Raw genomic sequence first — 25,905 nt, 5'->3', positions numbered from 1 at the left:
TCAAAAAAAGGGGTATATAACGGGGGCTGCTATTAACCCCCCGAAGACTTAGAATTCCGTGCTGTTGTTGTTGCTATTGCCAGAGCCGAATTCTACCTACTTTCGTCTCGCGCGGATCCAAAATATAAGGGCAAGAGACCACCCCTAGAAGAATATCGGTAAGAAAGGGACGACGATGCATGCCACAGTCTCACGAAACCTGTATCATCTCGTTTGATGCAGTTTGCAAACCGAGCAAATGTACCGGAAAGCTTCTCTCTCTCCTTATGCGCGATATAAATAGACACTACTATCGTTCTCGAAAGATTTATATCATCTTGACGGTAAATTATTTAGAAATCCTTCGGGTTGCCGCGTCTTCCATCGAATTTCTATTATCGGGGTGACGGGGTGCGAGACTTTTATGAGATGCTTGTTAGCGAAAGGAAATAGTTATAGGTCTCCCGTTATCTTTCATGGATTCAGACGAAGTCTCAACATTCGTACCAAAAACAAATCATATAATTGAATACTTGGTTAGTTATACGCGTTCTCAGTGCTTCTAAATAACTCTTGTATGGATAAATCTTCTCGGGAGTGTTTCCTCGTTTGCACACGGTCACCGTTATTAATCGTGCTCCCTTCCACACGGCTCTACCACCGGTAATTAACGTCAACACGAGTTGAATTGCGCTTGGTGTGTTTTTAACGTCACTTACTCGCCGACTATCGCAAGATCTACGCTAATCGAGTTTTACCGATGGTAGAGTACTGTGGTATGCGAGTCGACGACACGTGCGTTCACACCTACGTGTTAGGAAGAGTAGGCGCGCGCGCGCATACTATCCACGCGTTGCTCGAAATAAAATAAATAAAATGAAGTTACAAAACTTACGTGGACCAAAGCTCGTGCGTCGGGGGTAGTTTGACATCGGTAGTGGCTTTTTCCGGTAGCTTGTAGTACTCGTAAACGTAAGAAGCTGCTGGATCGTCGCCATGGCTTGCAACAGTCGAAACCTGATGCTGTTGTTGGAGATTTAGCATTGCCGCGGTCGCAACGGAGAGCGGATGCTCGCAATAAGCGCGCCAATCGCCCTCCATACCCTGCACCTGCACCTGCACTGCAGTTACTCTCTTGTGAACTTCCGGATCAGCCTCCTCGTTTCCACTCTGAAGGGACTGAGCCGCAGCTTGTGCCGCAGCCTGAGCCGCAGCCTGAGCCGCAGCCTGAGCCGCGGCAGCCTCCTCCGCTGCTAATTCTTCCTCCTCCTCTTGACTTTCGCGTTGGGATACGTAGCCTTGTTGTTGTTGTTGTTGCTGTTGTTGTTGCTGCTGTTGTTGTTGAGACTCGTCGCCGACGGTAACGCTGCCGTTCGTTTCTTCCTCGCTCCGACTTCGCCGTCTGTCAGAAACAACAATCATACGATATAAACTTCTCGATCTTTTAGTTTTACTATTGAAAATAGCATTCCAACTTGAAGTATATACTTTACCACAAACGCGTCCCAACGTTTTCGAATATGCGCGAGGAATTAGAATTCGCGTCGGACCGAAGCGCTACTAGGGTTTCATCCAAAGGCTAAGCTGATCATTTAGAAAGACGTCTTTCTCCGAAGGTCGCAGATTCTTAACGTTGCCGTTTGACCGAACGAGCGAGAAAGAGATGAATAAGAATAAGAATAAGAATAATAAGAAGAAGAAGATGGAAGAGAAAAATGTGTAGGAACCGTTCGGATGGTAGTAGCAAACCGGCCGTGCAGGTAACGCGATAAATTATTCCCAGACTCATCGAATTTATCAATTAACGACGATCTCTTGCGCGCAACGATGATTCCTCAATTTAGCAATGACCACCAACGATGGAAGTCATCGGAGTCCTTCTCTCGCGCCTATATTCCTCGACTATAATTTATCGTCGACCTATACATCACGATATCTAATCGCCTCCTTCTTCTACCCCATTCCCCCTCCCAATTCCCTTCCTAGAGTCCATCTTATTTCTTATCTTTAACTGGCAAATACCCGAGCCAGCCATGATTTTCATAGCAAGCGCATCGAACAAACGTCCGGATATTTGTCACCGTTTCTTACTTTCCATCGGTGTAATATCTTCCGGCTATAAACAGGGKGGGGGGGGGGAACTATCTACGATGATGCGATTCATGAGGATATTTAAAAAAACGGATAAAAAAAAAGAAGGAACGAGAGAGAGAGAGAGAGAGAGAGAGGGAGAGAATTATCTGTTGGCAGTACAAATACAATCTCGGTGAACGATTCTTACTCTGCCACTGGTATAGGCAGATGCCTCTTTGCAATCCTTAAGAGGAAGAGAGTAAACGAAGAAGAAGAACAAGAAGAATAAGAGGATGAAGAAGAGAAAGAAAGAGAAGGCAAGATATATACACGTACGAAGATTAATTATTATAAACCCCTGCCTTTTGCCTACAGTCATCAATTTATACTCTCTTCTCTTCTCTTTTCTGTATGTATGCATGTATATACGTTTGCATGTACGTACGTAGATCCCAATTCCAATCCCAATTCCAACCCTGTGCGATGGAATAAAGGTTCGTCCTCTCTAATTTATGCATGTAAAATCAATCTCTTCTTCTCTCGCTTTCTCTTACCCTTATACCCTCACCCTCCTTTTCCTTCTCTCGTGTCTACGCCACGTTCTCTTATTTCTTCTTCGGCCGCACCTGGATAACCGTCAGCTTCCGAAAGAGCGAAAGAGTAAAGTGAAAGAAAGAGAGAGAGAGAGAGGGAGAGAGAGAAAGAGGCAGCCACCCTGATAATGAGGGACCGAGTTATCCTGTGCAAATATTTTCCTTGGTGACTGTTTGCACAGGCACTACATCCCTCTCTTAAATTCTATCGAGTCCTATCACCCCTCTTACACGGGCTCTCCTAGAATTCGCGCGAATAATTCATACGTAAGTGATTTTTCTGTGAATGATATCTGAATCCGGTTATCTCATTTAGACGAATCATTTTTATTCGTGATCACGAGGGCGCGATAATTGAATTCGCGATGAAAGCGCGTTAACAGTCATTTAGATCAGCGCCAACCATGTGCTGCTTTTCCTATCGGTCGGATGCACTTTCTTTTTTTTCCGTTGAATCCTTTTTTCCCCTTATTGTTGATTCTACGTCGGTTGGTTTTTATAAACGACTGACTACGTGGATCGAGACGGTAAGCTTATTATTATCCGTGGAAGGAATTTCACGAGTCGCGCAAAAATGAGCATAGCTTCGTGATCATGCGAATTCGAAGTTACATGTTATCGAGAGATCGATGTCAGTGTCATCGAAGCGCCGAATAAGCTTTTGCGTTGTCCCGGCCTCGTCTCGAACTATCTCGAAAGAGTAAAGAAACATGGGGGAGGAGGGGGAGGAGGAGGGGGAGAAGAATCGAATGAAGAAGCAGGACGTGCAAGTTTTTCTCGGCGCGTTCCACGAAGATTTTCGACGATGCGCGGCGCGTTCTACCTTTGAGTCTTCGAAGGACGAAAGAAAACACAGCGGCGTGGTGCTGCTGTTGCTGCTACTGTTGCTGCTACCGCTACCGATGCTGCTAGTAGTCTCTCCTGCAAACGGCACCGATCTACCGTCGCTTACGATGCCCAAAGAAATACGCGAGCGTTTGAGAAGAGCACTCGAAGAACTCGCGCTTCGACGAACGAATTTCGGAATAATGCGAGCACGTAGTAGCGCCTACGTGCTCGGAATACACTCGTGTCGCCTGCTAACGGGGAAAAAACCCTATATATATATATATATATAGGGTTGCTTTATATATAAAGAAAATATACGGATAAATATAAAACAACCCTCCAGACGTTTTATATACGTAGGTATATGTCATTTTATTACGCTTGTGTAATTTTAACTTTATACGTAATATCAAGGTTGTTTTCTTAATTTTATCTCTTTTTTTTTTTCTCTCTCAACGGGAGCACGAGAAGACAAACTTGCGAACGAATCTCTGAACTCTTTTTCGTTTTATACCGTTGAAAAAGAAAATTTTAAGGGTGATCCGTATAGCCTGCCGGATACATATGCAAATTCGAAAGAACCCTCCGCGAGAGACATCACCTGCGCATCCGGTTTTTGAACTCTTATTTGATTTACCTTCTCTCGCAACTACTTGCTTTCAGACTATGCAGAATAAGGAAGGACTTCGAGGATGAGTTTGATCGAGTTTTTTTTTTCATTTTTTTTTACTTCAATTTACTTTTTCTCACACATATTTATAAATTTGAACAACCAACAATTATATTTTTACGCGATACTTTTAAAACTTATTTACCAGTCGATCTTTCTCACAAATCCTACGAACTTATGCTAGCTCACGTCTACCTCAAGATTGAGAGAGTCTATCCATCATAATTCCCGTCGTTTACGGCTCACCGACGCAAGTCGGTGAGCCTTCAAAAGGTCGAGAAGGTAGTTTATGGCAGATGTCGAGTTGGATGGGATTTAACCGATGAACTTTAACCGATGCTAACGATCATTGAAAGATGAGAAAGAATGATTGAAATAATAGCTGAAAGAAGTCATTCGATAGACGAGTTCTGTTCAATGATTCCACGGCATGTAATAATACGGTAAAACATAACCATAACTTACGTTTGAATTAACATCGATAGGAAAGGAAAGGTGGGAGGTTTTACTTTAGAATCCACCCATAGATATATGCATTTAAAGAAATAATATAAACTTATGCGCGATAGTTACATTCGCAGTGGCGTATGCACCTACCTCAATACGTAAATGTTGCAGGTAGGTAGAACGAACGCACAAAGAGTAAGAAGAGAAAGAAAGAGTCGTTTAATATTCCGTGGGTGTATCGTCCACGCGACCGAAGAACCCACCCTGTTTGCTCCATCTTTCGCATTTCAATAAAGTCGCCTCCGTGCACTTCTCAACCGTTGTTTTACGATCTCATACCTGTATGCTCCACAAAGATGTTAAACATATGTTACAGAGAACTTATCGTTGCCGTTTCTACGGTTCGATATATTTTTTCAAATTTGATTTCCTTATTTGCTAGGAAGGAAGGAAGGAAGGAAGGAAGGAATGAAGGAAACATCGATAGGAAGATATCACATATATGTAAGTTGTGCAGGTTCCCCAAGATGGTGGAGAACATGCGGAGACCCATTCGTGGGTGATATATGGAGTGGAAAATGCCAGGTATAACGTATGCTCTGCTTTATTTTGATAACTATCTCGATCTGATGTCGTTGTCTAAGCTTGCTCACACGTATCCGTCGTTTGCCAGAGTGACTCTCATCGCGACACGCATACTAATTTAACAGACTAAATTTATGTTCCTGGCCAACCGGTAGGTAAAGGTTCTATCTATATATATATATATGACTTTACGTATATTATATATGTATATGAAAATCTGGAGATTAATTGAGTCAGGAGAAAAAGTCTTTTTTAGTAAAAAATAACGTAAGGGTATAAGTTAATCGGTAGGAAGGGAACGATCGAACGTATGCTATAACTAAATAAGTAACATAATAACATAGAACGATATTAATAATTCTACGCAAGGAAGAGTTGTAATTAAACTGTAAAACCTGTGAGAGAAAGATGAGTATTAAAAAAAAAAAAAAAAACAAAAGATAAGAAAACTATCTATGAAAGTCTCGTAATCAAGGAACTAATAGTTTCGTATAATTAGTCGATCCCCCGAGTATGAGTATTGAGATCGATAACGGAATTTATCGTTCGTGGATTAAGTCATTCGTAGGTTAATCGATCGAGGAGGAGGAAAATCATCGACAAGATAGATCTCGAACGAGAAAATAAAATATTAAAAGTGAGGAAAGAGAAAGAGCTAGGAAGTTTCTGGACGTCGTCGTTTAAAGTTGCGTTAGAGAGAAGGAGTACACCGTACGTCGGCTCGATTAATTTCAATCATCGGATCTAACGAAGAAAAGAAACAAATAGACAGACAGACAGACAGAGAGACAGACAGAGAGAGAGAGAGCTTTAATTACGTTAATTTCCGCGTGCACGGTTGGAAAATGCTTACGGTCAGTAAGATAGGCGTCTTCGTTATCGCGTAATTTTATTTAAAGAAATGTTGGTTCCGCCTTCTCTCTCGCTCTTGTTTAAATTCTCATTTTATCTTCCTCGACCACAGGACTCGTTCTTTTTGGGACGAACACGACGCTGTTCGAAGACTTCAGGATCGTTATTCCTCTGGTCTCTATCCCGAGTAACCGGTAACTTCCGGCGGCAAGCCATCGCGAGACTAAGTACGAGCAACTTAAGAGAAGGATAAGAATGAATTAAAAAAATATCAAAAAAAAAAAAAAAAGGGTAAGAAAAAAAGAAACGACTAAATGTCTCCCTCGCTCCCTTCTTCTTCTTCTTCCTCTTCCCTGACCGTTTTCCTTTCCACTTCGAGTCGGCGATTTAATACGTGGGCTGGGGATGCGTGCACCTCCCGATATGGTTGCGAGACACGCGAGTTCGATCCTCAGCTAACCCATAATACTCTTTTACGGCAGCTTTCGCTGATATTACTTTGCTCTCATAATTATCATTTTTATAAATCCCCCCCCCCTCTCTATCTCTCTCTCTCTCTCTTTCTTCCCATGAAGATACCCTTTTTTCCTTACGTGGAATCAGAGTATTAGTGTTCGATATCGTGACAATGTGCTCTTTCGTCGCCCTTGTCTTGTTCTTTCCTTTTTTTATTTTTCTCTTTCGGAAGCGTAATACGCGTTTCAGCGCGCACGTTGTCCGTCATCAAACAGTAGAGTTAAGAAAAAGAAAGAAATACACATAGAGAGAGAGAGAGAGAGAGGGAGAGGGGGGAGGGAGAGGGAATCGGAACGAACGAAGGGTACCCCTGGAGTGACTTTGATGGATGGATGATCCCCGTCAACCCTTTCAATCCTTTCTCCCCGATTTCTTTTTTTATCATCTTCTTTTTAATACCCGAGCACAAGTATATGCCGCATGCCGATGCGCCGTGTATGTTTGCTTTTTTATTTTTCACAGATAAAACGCCGTATCCGACAGGTCATTCTCTCACGGTCGTTACGACGATCATAAACCACGCTATGATAGTGATCGATATTAATTTTATTATTTTTACGAAAAGAAAGATGAACAAAAAAAAGAGAAAAAGAGTTAAGAAGATGCCGATATCGATGCAATGAAATCGAATTTAAATAACGAATATATATTTCTACACTTTTGCGTTTTGTAATTTCAATTCGCATTAGCGTTCATTCAAATTCGAACTTTTATAGATACGCAGACGGGGGAGTGGGACTGGGCTAAAGTAGATAATAAGCAAAAAAAAAAAAGCAAACTAGTTTAAAACGTATCGTCGAGTATAACGCGCACGTGCGTTAGACCGTTTGCAAAGGTAAGAAAACTGTACGCAAGAAACTCGGGGCGTATCGTTATCTCGTTGGGGATAAAACGTCGTTGGTAAAATCAATTCCATCGAAGTCTATTCTGAATCCTTCGGAAGGAACGCGAACGCGTGCCACCCCGTTATGGTTCTCTCGAATTTTTTTTCTACTAATAGCGTACGCGAGACTGCGCCGGATTAGGCAAAGAGCAGTTTGAAACGAAGTATAGTAAGGTGCTCGTTATCTTTCTTTCGTAGGAGGGGCTGGGAGGGGGGGGGACGCAGTACTCTCTTCTATCTCTCTTCGGAGTCCATTTTTGTTTTCCTTTTTTTTCTTTTTTTTTCCAAGTCATATCCAACGAGTACGTTCTATCTCTACGACAACGACGACGACTGAACGAACGCGTTTTCGAGTGTTGTTGATTGTAAAAGGAAAAAAGGTTGAAAGTTCTAGGATTAGTAAGAGGGTCGGTGGAGAAACGGGAGAGGAAAAAGGGATACGAAACGTGTGGCTATCCCAGCGTAACGGCTGATAGGATAAGCGCAGTGCCCCGGACTTCCTACATAGCTTTAAAATTACACCGACAGGACGAGAACAATTAGCATTCGCTTTATGTATCGCTTTGAGTTTCGTCGGCGGTGTTGGCGGGGGACAGAGGGGGCAGGGGAAGAAGTGGTGATTGGAGCAGGGAAGGAGACAGAAAGAGGGGCGGAGGGAGGGAAAGAAAAAGAAAAAAAAAAAAAAAAAGAACCAAGAAGGAAAGAAAAGCGATAATACAAATAGCTCGAACAATTTCCCCTTTGAAACGTACGTTTACACGTTAATGTCCTAAAAGAGTTAATAGATAGTCCGAGGAAGTTTCCATCCGTTTCTTATTTCGTACCTCGGCTAATCTGAATTATCACGGAAAGTAACGGACCGTTGTTATATTTTTAACGACGCCTTTTTAAAAAAAAATAAGTATGTATATCTATTGTAAGTATACTTTTAAACTCGTATGCGATTAGGTATACCTACATGGTTATACGTTTTTCTTTCCTTTTCTTCCTCTTCTTCTTCTTCTTCTTTTTTTGTTTTGCTCATATTTCTCTTATACGATTTAATATAAAGAAAAAAAAAGAAAAAGAAAGAATAAAATCGATACGTATAGTTTTCGAGGCTATAAATCATCAACGATGTGGAAACCTCCCTTTTCGCTTGTTCAGAGAGAAAGATAGAGAGAGAGAGAGAGAGAGAGAGAGAGAGAGAGTGGCGGAGAGCCGATGAGGGAAGCCAGTAAAAATTGAAGGAGGTGAAGGAGAGACGACGAAGTCGAGTCGAGTCGACTGCGTCAAGGAATTCAGGAAGAATATCATCCACGGTGGTGGAAGTTAAACGGTCGTTTATAAGCGCGAAAGAACCGCGTAATATCCGAGTCGATGACTTACAAGAAATATTAAGAGCTCCGCGCGCATCTTTGCACGAGAGAGAAGAGAGATATCTTTGGCGTGTTGAATATTAATCGGATATCGCCTCGGAGATTCTGCCAGAGGACGATAATGTTCCTACCTATTTTCCTCTTTTTTTTCTCTCTCTCTCTCTCTCTTTTTCTTTCTTTTTTTCTTTACTTTTATTTATTTATTTTTTATTCCGCAAAGTGCGACGAGAGAGAACGAGGAAGAAAAAAAAACAAAGGAAGATAGAATATACGCATACAACGCGTATCATCTTTCCGTTTAGCACAATGGCTCGCTAGCACCGAGCACCGTGACCCTATTTTTCATTCAGTATAGCGAGAAATGACTTTTCACGTGGTGCAAGCGCGAAAGTGTGCCGCAACCGGGAAAATAATGGGATGGGATTTCGTTAAGAAACGCGCTCGGGATGTCCCGCTGTTAAGCTACCAAAAAATCATTCATTCTCTTTTTCTTTTCATTGCATTATCGTGTATATTATATATATATATATGTATATATAGGAAGGTGCTGGACCGAGGAAGAGGCAGGGAAAGAAAAAGGGACGACGTACGTGGAAGAAAGGAGAGAGGGTAGGATCGAAGCAAACGACTCGTAAGAGCGAATGGGATAAAAAGGATAGACCGAGAGAAAGAGAAAAAGGAAACTGTATCGATATGAAACCAGCGAGAGAAAGAGAGACGAACATCTCTCTCTTTTGAAGTAACTCTATATTATTATCCTCTTTCACACCTCCCTGCACCTCTATGCGTTTCTCGAAAGCCTTGGTACAATCAACAAGAAGCACCTATTGTCTCTCATTGTGATGTCTCGCGCGTGGATGCAAACTCAGCCAAGAAAGAAAGAAAGAAAGATAGAGAGAGAGAGCAAGCGAGCGAGAGAGACAGACAGATTGAATATTAAAGAAAAAGGAGTGAGAAGTACACACGTGTTTAAAGAATTAATCAGAACCCACTTGGAGACCTAATTAACGAATCGGTACGCTTGGAATTTGAGAGGTATACTTTTTTAAATGTTAAATTACCGATCGTTCAACTCGTGGATTTGAGATAGAATATTGAAAATGATTGTGGCTTTTGGTGAGTTCATTAATTTGCAATGTGTGATGATTACGGTGCAAGGAAATCGTCTAAACATTCGAAGAAAAGTTATAAAGTTATACAGAGAAATGTCTATACTTAGCACTTTTTTCTTCCTATTTGATATTTAACATTTAATATCAATCGTTAGAGAGAATTTTTTTTTCATTTTAGCGTTTCTTGAACTATCGCTTGCGTCATCGATGCGGCGGATATTTTCTTTATTAAATAATTCACCGCGAGAGACGTTTAATCGAGTATAAACTGATGGAAAAATGCTTGGAGCATGGTTGCGCGTGCCTTCGAGTGATTCGATGCGTGACATTGCTCGTTTAAGAATACTAGTTGAGTATTTCTATGTGTATATAGTATTGTAGATTTGTACACGCGTCGTAACACCCACACTATTTCTTACTTTCTTCAATTTTCATGTCGCTGTCTCGAAAAATCAACGTAACCCGAAACGAGTCACTCGTCGGAATAACATTGTAAGATTAAGTTGTTCCTTTCCTTCTATTAGATTAAACTAACTCGTCGGTTTTGGTTAAAAACATTCTTGATGGGGATCGGACAACGACATTTGAAATTCATATGAAGCGACCCCAAGGGTGGACGGTGTCAAATTCAACGCGATCGAATTCGTCCGATTATAACGTCTGTTCGTTGTAATTTCATTTTATTTTATATCGCTAAGACACATGGCTAAAATCTTTTTGATAATGAACATCACTTTTGTAACTTCATTTTTATATTTCACGAAACCATTTGGTTCCGTAGTCGTCGTCGTCGTCGTCGTTAAATCGGGCACGAGAAATCGTTCGAGCGAATCCACTTGGAATTTTTCATTTTGACGTTAACGTCTAACCTGGACAAAGTATTTAAAATTTCCGCATAAGTCATTACACAATGTCCAGAGTGCACGCGAGTAAGTCCTGGCTTCCAAGTTGAAAAGTTCTACCGTTAAGAGATTTATCTCCAGCATCGTTCTGTTCCCGAATGACAAATGCGTTTAAGCTGGAAATGGAATATCGATACGAAAGATCTTGTATTATGTTGCTCTCTCTCTCTCTCTCTCTCTCTCTCTCTCTCTCTCTCTCTCTCTCTCTNCTCTCTCTCTCTCTCTCTCTCTCTCTCTCTCTCTCTCTCTCTCTCTCTCAACTGATACCGAGCACGAACCTTTAGTCTCTAAAGCGGAGATTACTAATAACGATACTCAACTGATGTATGGCCTCGTAGATTTTTAGGCTCGACAAATTTCTACCCTGGGATTCAAACCGAGGACGTATCATACTAAAGCAAATAAGAAAGAAAGAAAGAATGAAAGAAAGAAAATATATCGATTCTTTTTCATCGTTCATTTCAAAATACCCTTACGACTTCTCCTCTACACTTACTTTACAATAATAACCTACCGTTCTTGAAAACGCGACTATCGTATCGTCTCATTATCCACGATTTACGAGAATGTCTTTTGTAAAAGTTGCTTATCCTTGAAGGAGATAGAAAGAGAGATAGAGATAGAGAGAGAGAGAGAGAGAAAGGGAGAGAAAAAAAAGAAAAAGAAAGAAATAAAAATGGGAGGGGGGGGGGACAAAAAAAGGTAAGAAAGAAAAAGGGGTGTCCAAGAACGGTCAGGACACACGCATGTGTTACTTATATACACCATATATGAAATTACAGAGCGGATCGCGGTTTTGAAATAGAAAGAATTCTTTCTATGCAACGCGTTACCTCACACTATCACGCTACGTATCATTATTCTCAATTACGGTTATTACGCCGAATACTACCAATCGGGGATGGATATACGTTCCCCTTTTTTTTTTTTTTCTTCTTTCAACCTCTTTAAGCTTCTTGTATCTCCAATTTTTCTTTATTTTTTTTTTTTTTTAATTTCTACTCTTTTGCATTATCTTGTCAAATATTTGTCCTCGTTCAATTTTATATATTTTTCTTTATTTTTGTTGTTGTTTAAATTGATTAAATGTAACTTATGAAAATGTCGAAAGGATGCGTTTTCCAACGATTTGTCATCTTTCTCTATCATCCGATTCCAACACGAGACCGGAGAAACAAACACAGAAGCAACAGGTAGCACGTGCTAGGAGAGGACGACGGTAAATGGTAAATGGGAAATTGTAAATGGTAGGCCACTAGTGCATTCGCTCCGAACATGAATGAATGGAACCTGCTTTGCCACTTGCATACCCATTATAGGAATTCAGCTTACGTATACGTACGAGATAGCGAAGTAGTGGGTATACAGGAGAGTTGGAAGTACCTCGTCAGTGTGACCAGTCAAACGTACTTATTCGTATACTTGCGAATGTATGAAAGAAAGAAAGAGAAAGAGAAAGAGAGAGAGAGAGAGAGAGAGAGAGAGAGAAAGATTTGATATCGTACATGTATACGTATAAAAGAAATTTATGACTTATCGACAAAAGGTAATATTTCTTCCTTTCTTCGTTATTATTTGAAAGGATCTGTATGTACCACCGTTCCTTTATCATTTTAAATTGAATCGGCGAGAGAAAAAATAGAAGAAGAAATCGTTAATCGATTACGCAAATAGTTTTTCACGGTGGCTAATTAATTATGCGTCAAATCGATAATTATTACTTAGCTCGACGCGGCACAAACAAGAATTTACCCGGTCAATATATTATATTGAATTTTTTTCCTTATATTTTCCAATGCTTTTATTAACTTCCCACTCTTTGTTGATGTCAATGAACGTGTCCGTCCTATGGTTGCAAAGACCATCCGGAAAAAGTCAATCGTCCGAGAGCGCATAGACCGTGCTTGACATTACGTAACGAGATACGATGATCATCGTGCGAACAACACACCGGTAATCTTCCAGAAGAGGGAGGGGCACAGAGGTGGGAAGAAAGTTCAATGCTCAGAAACGAACCGCACAAATTACGAGATCGTAGATGAATTATCCAACGTATCAATCTTTCTTCAATCATTTTCCCCCCGCACGATATACTGATTGTTTTCGATCAGTTCTTTTTTTCCTTTCTTTACGACGAGATATCGACATTATAAAACGTGCATTTCTCTTTTTTTGTCTCCGATTGAATTTTAAACGATATGTTAGTAGCAAAAGAAAAAAAATGGTTTAATAATTACGAGACCATCGATGAATTTGTCGACGATAAGGAGTGAGTAATGTTTATTCCCGTTGAATATATTTTCTACGATTGAAAAACTATCGACGAGATATCAACGTTATACGAATGGATTTTAAAAAGAAAAAAAAGAACGAAAAGAAAAATAATGTAATTTTAAACGATACGTTTAGTTAAAATAAAAACGTCTATTTAATTACCGTGTCGAACACGTTATTTATTAATACTTTCCAACTTGTTACTTTCGAAAGATACGAGAGATAGGATAGATCGATACGATATGCCGTTGTGTGATATTTTATAAGGATCATTTTCGAAATTATTAGACGCTTATGCTTTTGTGAATAGGGAGGTATTAGCACCGTGAACGTGTACGACGTAACGCCCGAACATCATGCCGCGATCGCATTAAGCACTTTAATGACTCTTAATCACGTACGCGTGCAATGCGATCGTGATTCTAGCTCGTTTAACCTACCTAAAAAGCCTTTTCAATTATGACTCTGTAATTTAAGATCCCGATAACATCTTAATCGATGTATCATGTAGAAAAATGATGATCGGCGAACAGTGAACAAAACGTTTCAACTTGCCATGAATCAAAATGGCTTTCAATCAAAACCTGAGATTTATAAATTAGTCATTTTACGCGTTTCGAGGACACTCTTACGTAATTCCTGTCGTATTTCAAATGAAAATATTTCCTGTCTGGATATAATTTCTATTACAAAATTTCAAGGACTTATTATTTCAACAATGTCTAATACGAAAACGCGAACATTTTTGTTCGTAATTGTAAATTGGGAAAAAGGATAACGTGTTAATTTGGTTAACCATCGACGAAATTCGATGATTGAGGAGAAGAATTTGTTACTTATCGTTTCTTTTTGAATGCTCTTTAAACACTTTCGACGAAACCATTTCGTATAATGAGATTGGTTTTGCGCGCTTTCTCTCTCTCTCTCTCTTTCTTTCTTTTTGGTTTTTTTTTTTGGGGAACAAAGTGACCGCTCGTCCGTAGAAACGTAAGTAAAAGAGAGGGGGATGTTTGGTCCGCTTTTCTGAAGCATGATCTCCACCACGTCCAGCTCGTCGTTTTCGTTGTGTCCTTTTCGTAATTCGGCTCAACCATGGTGCGCCTCCGGCAAACCAGTTCGAAGTCGGCCAACCATATGGAATATCCCGAATATGTACGAGTATATTTTTGCCCCGTTAACTAATCTTTACTGTTTCACGGCGTCGTTTCCATTAGTTAGATTCTTTCAGTGATACATCATCTTTAGACATCTTATATATATATATATAGAAATAATTACATATACGTATATATGTGCGTGTATATATAAGTTAACGTGAAGTAATCTTTTTTCCGGAATAAATCGCGTCATTGATAATTAAAATGAAAAATATATTGTCAACTGTACGTGCATTTTGAATATCAGTTGTATTCTCTCCATGGGCATTTCTTTTTTATTATGGATTAAATAAAAGAAATTACATTGCAATAATTTCTCTTATCGTTAGTTTATATTCTATAAAATTCTAGAATAACTAACGAATATAAGAAAATCCGAAAAAATGAGATTAAAGATAAATTTAATAATCTTCTGCGAGTTGAGAAACACTGATACGTATTTATTATACATATTTTTTCGTCTCAACTTTTGGAAATAAAAAAGAAAAGAAAAAACCCCTCATGGATATCGTAAAAAGAGTTTGCGTGCGAGGTTTTGAGTATGAAATATGTGAACCGAAGGTAAGAAGTGACGCAGGTGGTTTTTCTCGAGGATTTGGAAGACTCGATAGGCAGGAAAAGGGTGCGTCCGGGGTAAGCCATACATCGTCTTTCTGTAATGCACGTATATGGCCTCCAGGCTTTTCAAGACTAGCCGATCGACAAATCATTCCTCGTTAAGTCTACCTGTTTATCGTGTCCCGACTAAAATTCTCAATATATGTCATTTCTCGCTTATAGGTATTTGTGCATCGTTCACGTGTAACGGCTCTCCTTTTTTTTTTTATTTTATTTTTCGTAGTTTTTTTCTTTTTTTTTGTTGATCGAAAGAAAGGAAAGAAAATTCAGATAGACGGGGAGCATTGAAAGATCAACGACTACGATCGTACATTTCGAATATCGAGAGTCGTGAGAAAAGTTGAAGAAGTAATTTACGAAATGGTTATTTTAATCGAGCGTATATTTTACCTGCTTGGAAATATTCAAACACCTCTCTTCTCGGACCCTTCGTTGACCGACCTGCTCCTTTCGCATAATCCGTGTATTTAAATCTGAGACGTGGAATTTGTTTGGATAACATATTCGATTGTAACTATCGTTTTAATGTACAAATCTTTTAATGGTATTCCTTGATAGTTTAATTTCGATCAATCAAACTCGGGAAATTTATAGATTCTACACGTTGGATATTAAAATATGTTAAAAAGGAGTACTAATATTATCGTAGATGTTATAGACACGAAATAAATAATCATCTATTACACGGATATATTCGATAGATAGTAAGAAGGGAGAAGTCGGCAAGGCCGCTGAGTTTCCTCGAAAGACGAATGAGAAGTCTAGTCTCGCAACAGTATTTTACCACAAATCATTTCTCGTTAAAAATGACTTTCTGTCGCGCGTAAAAATCTACACGCTAGTTATTTTCTTCGAAGTTTAACGGAATTTTCTCTCTTTTTCGCACATTCTATTCCCTTTTTCTTTGCATTTATTTATTTATTGGTATTTCTTTTTCCTAAATGCATTTTAGATGCACCGATAAGTAAAAAAAAAAAAGCGTTACGACGACGACTTCTTGAAAATGTTAACGAACGAAATCAGATAAGGCCGATGTAATGTGCATATTAGGTAGTAAAATTACGTAAGACAAATCGTCACTCCGAAAGCAATAACGTTTTCGCGATACTCGAGACGCCTAGTATCTCCTAAAAAAGAAAGACTAATGTAAGAAGGAAGGAATCTCTGTCTGTGTATACATGTGTCGCGATTACGTCTATTCAAACGGTGAAACGTTGTTTCGGTTTTTCTCGCGATCGAATATTTATAGGTCACGTTAATGAATATTCATATCAAGGAAATTTATATTTAACCGGGGAAACGTTGGACGAAAATATTTCTTTATACATGGATTTTTTGTCCTTTCGTTTTTCTTTCTTTTTTTTTTTTCTTTTTTTTTTTTATTAGATACCACCATTATACGACGTTCGAGAAAATTCTAATTAATATTTTCATTCAATATAAATAATAAAAAGACAAAGCGCTTAAATGGCAACGCGTAATAATATACATACGTAGACGAATAAGTTAATTGCCGGTGGCCTAGAAAGTATTGCAATAAAGCACGACGGGACTGGCCCTCTTACCCTCCGGAGAAAATCTTAAACCCCCGACCCATTTGGTATTGGAGTAAAATGGGTAGGCAGGCAGGCAGGCCATTATTGTCGACATGCACCGACTGAGAAAACCAAACCCCGTCGAAATAGAAGAGGAGGAAGAAGAAAGTCCGTTCTCCTCGGCAGGATTCTTCGCCGTAGGCTAACGGTCGTGTTATTAGCAAAAATCAAATTGTCCTTTGGGAAGGCGGCCCCCCTGCCAGCTTTTAGCGCGTCATTTAAAAAAGAATAGAGAAAAGAACAAAATCTTATTTTTAATTTGCATATCGCGATCGAGAACCACTCACGTGGTGGTTAACTCGATCGATCATTGTTAAGGGTAATTTCTCAGCCCCACACGTTAATACCTCCTCTACCTTTCTTCATTAATTACCTTCTTTTCCTAACAGAGTTATTATCCTTTTATTTCTCTGTCGTTAGAAATTCCCTTTCAATCGTATCCCACGATCGAATTAACGAGGTGTAAATAATCATTACGCTGACGAATTAAATTTAACGATATCGATTTTGAAATCGATCGATCTATCTAAATTTATTTGACACGTTAAATAACTTATCAGTAGTTTTCTCTCATATCTATTATCTATATCTGTGTATCTATTTGCGAATTTTTCTATACGTATAGATATTTGACGGGGTAGTCACTAATAACATACGTCACGGCAATTCTAATGGCAATATTATCAATTTTTATACATTCCTTCTTATCTCGTTTCGTCTCGTATAAATTAACGTGCATTTACCTAAATACATAAGTAAATATGACTATAGTTTTTCTCTTTTTCTTGTATTTCTTTTTTTCAAGGAAGATAAAAAAAGAAAAAAGAAGAGAGAGAGAGGTATTCAAAGTCGACGGAAGGAACGGGTAGTCCTTAATATGGCTTTATGGCTCCATTAAAAGCGTTCGCGAAACGTTTTCTCGCCGACTACTCGGTTAAGGTAGTACGATCGAAGAAAGATTTTGGAATCGTCGGCTAAGAGATTGAGAATACAACGAATTATTCTTCCTTTACGAACGATACGATGTTTATATCGAAAAACGACTGTTCGTGTAGCTGGTAGGTAGGTAGGTACCTGAGTTCGTGTCTCCGCAATAGAATCGAGAATTATTTTTATCATAGTCGCTAAAAGCCTACCCAACGGACTTTTCAACGCCGAGAGTTTAGTTGGGGACCTTGCGAACCTTCTACTTACTAACTGCCCACAGGGTGTCCCATTAGTACCAATCTAACTCTCTACCATGAATATCGCTTTATGGGATAAGCTTTTTTACTCGAGTTATATCCTCCGTTTACTTCTTCCTTTAAATCGATTCGATAATTTTCAAAATAATACGATTACGTTCGACTATTTTATTTTGTTTTCTTAATATTACAAATATAGATTATTTAGAATCCATGCTGAATCTTATCGGAAAATATTACGACCATTTTATCTCGCTATTTATTTGACTATTTTTTTCTTTTTTTTTTTGCGAACATTAGAAATATCCAAATTATTTCTAATTGCTGACTTAAGTAAAGTCATTATTTTTAAGTAACCTTATTTTTTTATTTTCATTTTTGAAGGATAAACATGTATAATTTTCAAAAGAGTTCATTCTCTCTTATTTCCATAGATAACCAGTCAGTTTTGCGACTCTTTTATAAAAATAATTCTAAATTGAATGTTAACGTTAAAGAAGAATTTGCACTTTGGATATGTAAAATACGAATGAGGGTAATTACGAGACACCCTGTAGGGAAATAAAAGGAAAGACAGAGATAGGAAAAGAAGAAAGGGATCTTGGTAGGGTTGTTGGTCGCGAAGATTGTCCAGCAGGGCTTAACCAGACACGTCCATGAGCGGTCATCCATCCTGTGGGTCATCCTGAGGGTCATCCACCGGCTATCTCTTTCTCCCTCTTTTACTTGCTCTCACTTAGCATAAAAGGGGTAAGTAGAAAATACTCAATGCGGCTACCATAATAGAACGAGTGTCCCATGGACATAATTAGGTGGAACCCATGGGAAATTCTAGCCCCTTTTTGCGTTAGAGCTTTTCGCATAGTCCGAGAGTTACGCGCGTTGCGTTGCGTTGCGTTTCAAATATTTCTTTTCTTTTCTTTTCTTCTCTTTCCTCTTCTCTTTTATTTTCTTTCTCCTTTAGTTGGCCCATGGGACAGATATATATATATCCTTTTAACGCCAGTTTGAATTGACGAATTCGTAATACATGCGAAGATGTTTCACGCCAGGGAATAATCGTCGAGTATCCTCGAACGATTCGAAAAAAAATCCATGCTAAAGCCTAAGATCCTCTCGAGAAGGAAGAGATCAGATAAGAAACTTTAATCACGGTATTTGTATGCATCACCTATGTGTGTAGGATCGATAAGCGTCGCATATTATACGACGAGGTAGCGCGAGACTAAAATAAAATATGACGAAATTAATAAAGAAGTTTGCAACGTCCGACTGAATGAGTGAGTGAGTGAGTGAGTGAGTGAATGAGTGAGTGAATAAAAAAGAAAGAAAATCTTGACGTTGTTCATACGAACGGAACGATATCATCCTGATTATTTTCAATAATCCAACACGTCCTTCCGTCTTTTCTTCTTAACTACGAATCGCGATGCATTCGCGAATTGCATTTACATATCATACACGGATTATTCTCGTTGAAAATTATCGTCGAGGATTTTTCTATAAAATATTGTTTTCTCGTCCCGTGGATATATGATAAATAAGAAAAAAAAAGAAAGAAAGAGAGAGAGAGAGAGAGAGAGAGAGAGAGCGAAAAAAGAAAAAAGAAAAGGATAATAAAATAACAAGAATAATCTATGTAAGAAAAACATGTCTCTTCGACAGTTCCTTTTCTTTTTTTTTTCCTCTTCTACTCTCGATCGTATCCGTTTTAGCACGTTAACAAATGTATACACATACGAGTATACATATTCTATCTCTCGGTCTGTCTCTATAGATTTTTTTATCTTTTTCTTCCTTTCGCGATAAATTACAACGGCCGATCTTTTTACGATTTCAACGATCGGGATGCTCGAATAAATGACCGAATGTTCACGTGGGAAAAAAAAAAAAGAACGAAATCAAAAATAAGAAAAAGAAGAAAAAGAAATGGAAAAGAAAAATGGTTGAGAATCGAAGAGACATTATTTAAAAATTTATGTCTTGCAGAAACGTATCTTTCGAAATATAATCTCCGTAAGTAAAAAGGATAGGGAAAAAAAAAATAAGAATAATAAAAAGAAAATAAAAAGAAATAATACAAGATAGGAAGATCTCAGGCAAAGTATTATTTTCGAGATCCTAACGTGCCGTGACGCGTACCAGAGCTGTGTAACATCGCGACGTCCGAATGCAGGGAGTGAAAAAAAGATGATCGCGAAGAGCACATCAAGGTCGGATCCCAAAATGCATTCTCACCGTCTATCATCTTGCTCTCTCTCTCTCTCTCTCTCTCTCTCTCTCTCTCTTTCTCTCTCTCTCTCTCTCTCTCGAGCAAGCGTCACGAGTATACACTCCTCTCCCACGTTTTCTTTTCTTTTTCTTTTTTCACCGGGCAAATCCTACGCAAAAATTCTTCGAATTTCAATCATAGGATTTGACCGATCGCGGTCGTATTCGATGATTTACAAAATATATTTGATATAAAACTCACTTGACGAACTTGATCCACACACGGGAAGATCTCGCTCGATCTTTCAATCGATTTTTCTCAGTTCTTCGATATCTTCTTGCAAATCTCGAGTCACGAAATCCAGTATTAAGATTAAAGTAAACACACACAACGTAACGATGCTAAAGGTGTCTCGTCACTCACTGCCGATTAGTAATAATGTACGCGTCCAATGCACTATTTATCGTGTTCCTTATTTATCCCCCTCTCCCACTTCTTTATTTCTCGACTCTCTTTCAATCGAAAAATCCTTTAAACGTCGATCTAACGAACGCAGAATTTGAATATCCTTAATAAGGGTGAGATTTTGGATTTCTCGAAGACTCCTGCGCATACTCTACAATCCGGTGAACTGGCTCGGTGAGTCGAGTAGCACGTTCATTAATATGATAATCATCCGATACGCATACGATGTCCCTCGGTGATTATGATGATGATGATGATGATGATGATGACGATGATCGCCTTCGTCTCCGTTCTCGTCTTCTTCGTCGTGGTCGTGGTCGTTGTTCTTGCCGTTACCTTCATCCTCATCGTCGTTGCCATCATCTTCGTTGTCATCTTCCTTGTCGTAGTACCAATCGTTGCCGTCGCTGTTTCCGTTGACAACGGGACAACTTCGCGGCAAAAGATCATCCTACACCGATGATCCCTTTTGCCAACTACGTAATACTCGACGACATTACGTTATTAATCTTTTTCAATCGTTTACTCGATAGATTTCAAGACACGTCAAGGATCCTCTCTCTCTCTTCTTCCCCCTTTATCATATATTTTATTCTCACTTGAATGTTTCTCGTTTCATCGATAAACTTAGAGAAGATAACAACACGTTTTAATAGATACCACTAGCTTTTCTATACGAATTGATCGATCACGTAGAGGATAAAACAACCACCACTGGTCCCTGTTTACTACATGGATAGATATTAAAACGCGTATTACTCTTAACGATTTTACGGAACTTCCTCGATCGTTCACACAGCGGACACGACTGTTCTGTCACGCTCGGCGTTTACTCGACACGTTCTCGTGTATACTCGTTCATTTCGTTATCGCGCCGACGCCTTCTTCGTCCTTCCCATCCTCCTCCTCACCCTCCTCCTCTCCCTCCTCCTCCTCCTCCTCCTCCTCCTCTAAGTCGCCTTCCTCCACCAACTCCAGTTTCGCCCTCTCCCAGAGGCCTTGCACTACTATCTCTCCTCTCTTGTGTACCCCCTTCTTTTTCTTCCTCGTCTTCTTCTTTCTCTTTTTTTTTTCTCTTTTTTTTCTCTCTCTCTTACTCCGTTCGCCAACGATTCCTCTTCGTCTTTCCTATCAGTCGGAACTTTGACGAAGGAGTTTTCGTTTACGAGCTTACTCTCCCTTTTATTTCTTTATCTCGTTTTCTCGAGAAGCAAAGAAAAAAAGATAAAGAAAGAAGAACCTTATTAACAACGGAGAGATAATAGAAAATCCTTTATCGATAATAGAAATGATAAAAGGGAAGAAATAAAAAAAAACGCGCACGTTATGGCGCGTATTATGGTGATCGACTAATTTTCAGACGAACTTTCCGGTTCGGTGTCTTGTATTGGACTGTGCAGAAGTGGCAACCTTCCAGTTTCTGAACTTACATCTTGTCAGGTAAGTGTGAGCTTTAGCCGTGTGCCCCGGAGGCGGACGCGCGCGAGCCTCGCACGAATACAGGTGTGCGTGGCGTGTTCGTGTGCGTGTGCGTGTGCGTAAGGGACGCACTACTAATATGCGTGTGTGTCGGAAGGCGACAAGCGTGCTACGATCACCTATGTGCTATACTTATGCAGAGGTAAAGGTGAGTGCGTGAAAGAGAGAAAATATACGTACGCGCGTATGCGTGTGCGTGTGTCGTGTGTGGTGTGTGTGCCACGAGAGAGACCCGCCTCTATCCCCACCACTTAAAAATATCGTCCTCTCGCTCGCCGCCATACGCGCGAGATAGCGCTCTACCTCTCCCCCTCCCCTGTCCCCCCCCACCGCCGACTCTTTTCCATCACCCTCACCCCTTCTGTACCTCTCCTCTAGGAGTAACCTATACAACACAACACAACACTCACCGCGTATGGGTATTCTCCCTCCTGTTCTTTATTCTTCAAATTGATTTTATTCCCTTTTTTATCTTTCTCTTCGATCTAACGAATGCAACGTTACGCATTGTTACTTTAAATTTCATTCGTTGTCTCTCTTTTCGAACGAATTACTTTGGATTTTTCGGGTTTAACGCTTAGCTTCTTCAAAATAGCTTAATCGTACAAGTAATGTTTATACGCAACAAGATTCTCGAATAGGATCCTAGTTTAGGGAACACGTTTATCAGTGGAATTTAATTTAACAACTATCGTTTCCTGATCCTTCGAGTGCAAGTGTGGAACCGGAACGAGGAAAGCGAGTTTTGCGTCAAACGAGAGATTCGTGTTTCTCGCGAAACACCTGTCAGACGCTTAGATCTAGAATAGCGATCTCGTAAGATTACTTACAGACTGATTCATCAAACTGGCTTGGTTGGTTGGTTGGATGGATGGACGATGGATACACGTAAACTGTCCTGTTATTTATTTACTCATAATCGGGGATGCGATTTCTCGTTGGTTTCTTACATTCTGCATCTGTACTTTTTTTGTTTTGTTTAATTACCCCGGCTCGTAGAAACATTGAAAAAAAAACTTGTCGGCGGGAGCAAACAAACAAGTAAGGTTGCCTTGAGCCGCTCTTGTTCTCTCGCTTTCACGAACTTGGAAAATCCGGAGCGAATCTTTAGCCGTGAAAGTTTGTCGGGCAAACTCTTTAGAAATCGTTGACGACGTCTTCTCGGTAACGATATATATCTTTGGCCGATATCGATGGGAGGATCGCAAAAAAAATTTATACGATAGCGGCCGATCGAGTCCCTCAGGGCGGTTACTCGAATAACTCGATCGATCGTTTTGCGACGGACCTCCAGGCATGGAAAATATATTTCCTCCCACTCTTCAGCTCATCTGTCTTTCTTTCCTTTTTTTCCTCTCTTTCTCTCTTTCTTTTCTTTTATTTATTCTCTCCCTCTCTCTCTCTCTCTCTCCTCTTTTATTTTAATAGTATACACGTAGTATATACGTATACACACACAATATATATATATATATTATATATATATATAGATATTTATCGGTGAGACTTGTTTCAAGTTTCACCGCGATATCACCGTTAGTTATTTTAATGGGGCCGCTTCCAACAGAGGTCGAGGATTCCAAATTTATACTTTCAACGGTACCGGACTTAATCTTTCTAACCATTTGAAACTGGACTGGGTCGACTCGTCCGACGAGCTACTCCCATTTTCCGATCTTATGTAGATACTTACCAAAGTACCTAAGTACACGAATAAGTAGTACCTACTTGCTACTACGTGCATCGTTCTTTATACCAGGTCGTACTGGTATAATATATAGGGTATATAATATAATACATGTATTGAATTAAATGAAAAAGTTATAACCGTTCATAAATGATCATAGAAAATATAATCATTGGAATAAGGATATCAAAGATTAATCGCGTTAGACAATTTCTATAGATTTCCAAAGATTTCCATGAATATCCCGAAGGCAGGGGGACGTTTTCTCTTTCCCCTTAGCGATATTCCTTGGTAATGAATTCCCTGGTCGCTGACAAGAGGCTTGGGGCGTGGAAAACGGCGATCTCCTCGATATTTCTCGATCGGTCTCCTCCTTTCGTTGTTTTTCTGATCGATCGATCGATGCGAATCCCGGTCGCGTGCGAGTCTTCTTGTTGATTAGTTGGCTGGTTGGCTGGCTATGCGTTGAGTTTCACTTGCAGACTACAGGGCGTTCTCTCTATTGACTATTTTAACGAAGTCGAGCCAACCAAACTTTGCTTGCATATAACTCGTTCGAGAGAAAGAGAAAGAGATAGAGAATAGTTTCTCGACCGGATCGTCCTGTTGGCCATCGGACTGTTGCTGCTTCGGTCCAAGTATTTTTCCATCTTGGACTTACGCGTGATGCCAAAGGCCATAAATGATTTCAAGCGTCGATCTCGACGACTATAACGAGGCCGATCGAGACTTCCAGCGGCGATCTCCGCCTTTCTTTTTCTCTCAATCGTATCTAACGACGAATGAAAAAAAAAAAGAAAAAAAGAAAAGAAAAGAAACGTAAATGAAAAATAAAGAAGAAAAAGAAACACAGACGCTTATATTGTTGATTCGATAAAATCGTTTCAGATCCGAACCAGTTTTGTTAACGAATCGAATCTATTAATTGACGCGCGTCATCTTCCACTTTTGTCCCGGCAGGATTCGATAGAACGAGAAGAAGAAGAAGAAGAAGAAGAAGAAGAAAAAGAAGAAGAAGAAGAAAAGTAAGACTCCACAGAGTGGCAACATAAGTCGACGTTCGTCGAAAATAAAAAATATCTTTGCTGCCGTTTGCTATTGGCGTGAATAAATGTACTACGATCGATGTCTCGGACACAGTAGCTGCCATTTTTACGCACTATTATTAAACATTTTTCGAAGAATGTCGCGGGACAACGTTTAAGCGCGACGTGAATTTATTCTAAGAAAGATTACTATCATCCTGCTTGACTCAAACTATTTGGAAAACCGTTATGCACACTTTATGGTTTCGTTTAATCACTGTCCAAACGACGATTGTCGACGAGAAATTGCATCGTATTAAATAAATCTCTTTCGTTCCGTTATCTATACGATATCAATTCTCGATAAATAGCCAAAAACAAAGTTACCTTTAAAGGATAGTTTAAACGTGATAGGTATGCGTATAATACACCTTGTTCTATGTTTGGTAAGTGAAGAGAGTCGGTAATTTCACCGGCAACCAACGCGCGGAATGTCGTCGCATAAATAGTAGATCACGTATGTTAAAAGAAAAAAAAAGAAAAAAAAAAGAACAAGATGAAAAGAGAAAAAGAGAGAGAGAGAGAGAGAAGACAAAAAAATATAAAAGCGGAACACCGGTACTCGAGTCGAGGATTACGCCAAATATTTCATAAGGCGACCGACAAAAATCGAAAAGATAAAAAAGTAAGACGAAATAAACTGGACAGACAACGCGTGTTCATCGAATACTTTTTTCAAATTCTTATCTCGCGCATCGTCCAAACGACGTAATTTTCTAAACGTAAGCTACGTAAATAAGTAAGTATATAACCGTGAATCGTAGTTACGTTTGTCATTGTCATTGTAAATAAAAGGGCACCGCGGAGTCGTTTTCTATCTGAGAAAAGAGAGATCTACCTTGGATAGGGCCGTACATTTATACGGTCCAACGAGCCTTCTTCCACCTCTCCCCTCCAACCCCTTCCACGAAACAGCACCGTATCGCGTTGTGACATTAAAGTTGAAAAGCCAGCTCTTTTATTACTCCTTTCATCCCCCTTTTCTTTATCTACTTTCTTTTTTTCTTTTTCTCTCCAAAACATCTTCTATCTTTTTCCTTTTCTTTTTTTCTCATTGAAAGAAATCAACAACTTCGAACGATCTTCATTGACGTCTTTTTTCTCTTCCTTCTTTTTTTCATTTTTCTACTCGTGCATACACGTATGCACTTTGTATGCTTGTATATATATATATATATATAAATTATCGTTCGAGTTTTCTATTGGGTCTTATTACGAACCCATGCGAGCCGAGATATTCGAGACGCACCCACGCGACTCTGTACATTCGCTAATTTTTATCTTCTTTGTCACGTTCGAATGGTTTCCACGGAAGGAGTGTGTACGAGAGAAAGAAAGAAAAAGAGAAAGA

General features: G+C 39.5%; 1 protein-coding gene across 4 annotated transcripts in view; it reads right to left on the bottom strand.

The window, feature by feature from the left end:
• LOC106789631 (protein grainyhead) overlaps nucleotides 1-25,905 on the bottom strand; it is a 70,098-nt gene that overhangs the window by 17,810 nt on the left and 26,383 nt on the right. For all 4 annotated transcript variants that reach the window (XM_014754017.1, XM_014754035.1, XM_014754043.1 and 1 more), the window contains exon 4: nucleotides 875-1,381. In XM_014754017.1, the coding sequence (XP_014609503.1) occupies nucleotides 875-1,381 (507 nt within the window). The remainder of the gene's footprint in view (nucleotides 1-874; nucleotides 1,382-25,905) is intronic.

Source organism: Polistes canadensis, unplaced genomic scaffold, assembly GCF_001313835.1.
Source record: "Polistes canadensis isolate GaletaPanama2010 unplaced genomic scaffold, ASM131383v1 scaffold_6, whole genome shotgun sequence".
NCBI classification, from domain to species: domain Eukaryota; kingdom Metazoa; phylum Arthropoda; class Insecta; order Hymenoptera; family Vespidae; genus Polistes; species Polistes canadensis.
This window is presented reverse-complemented; position numbering and strand designations above follow the sequence as displayed.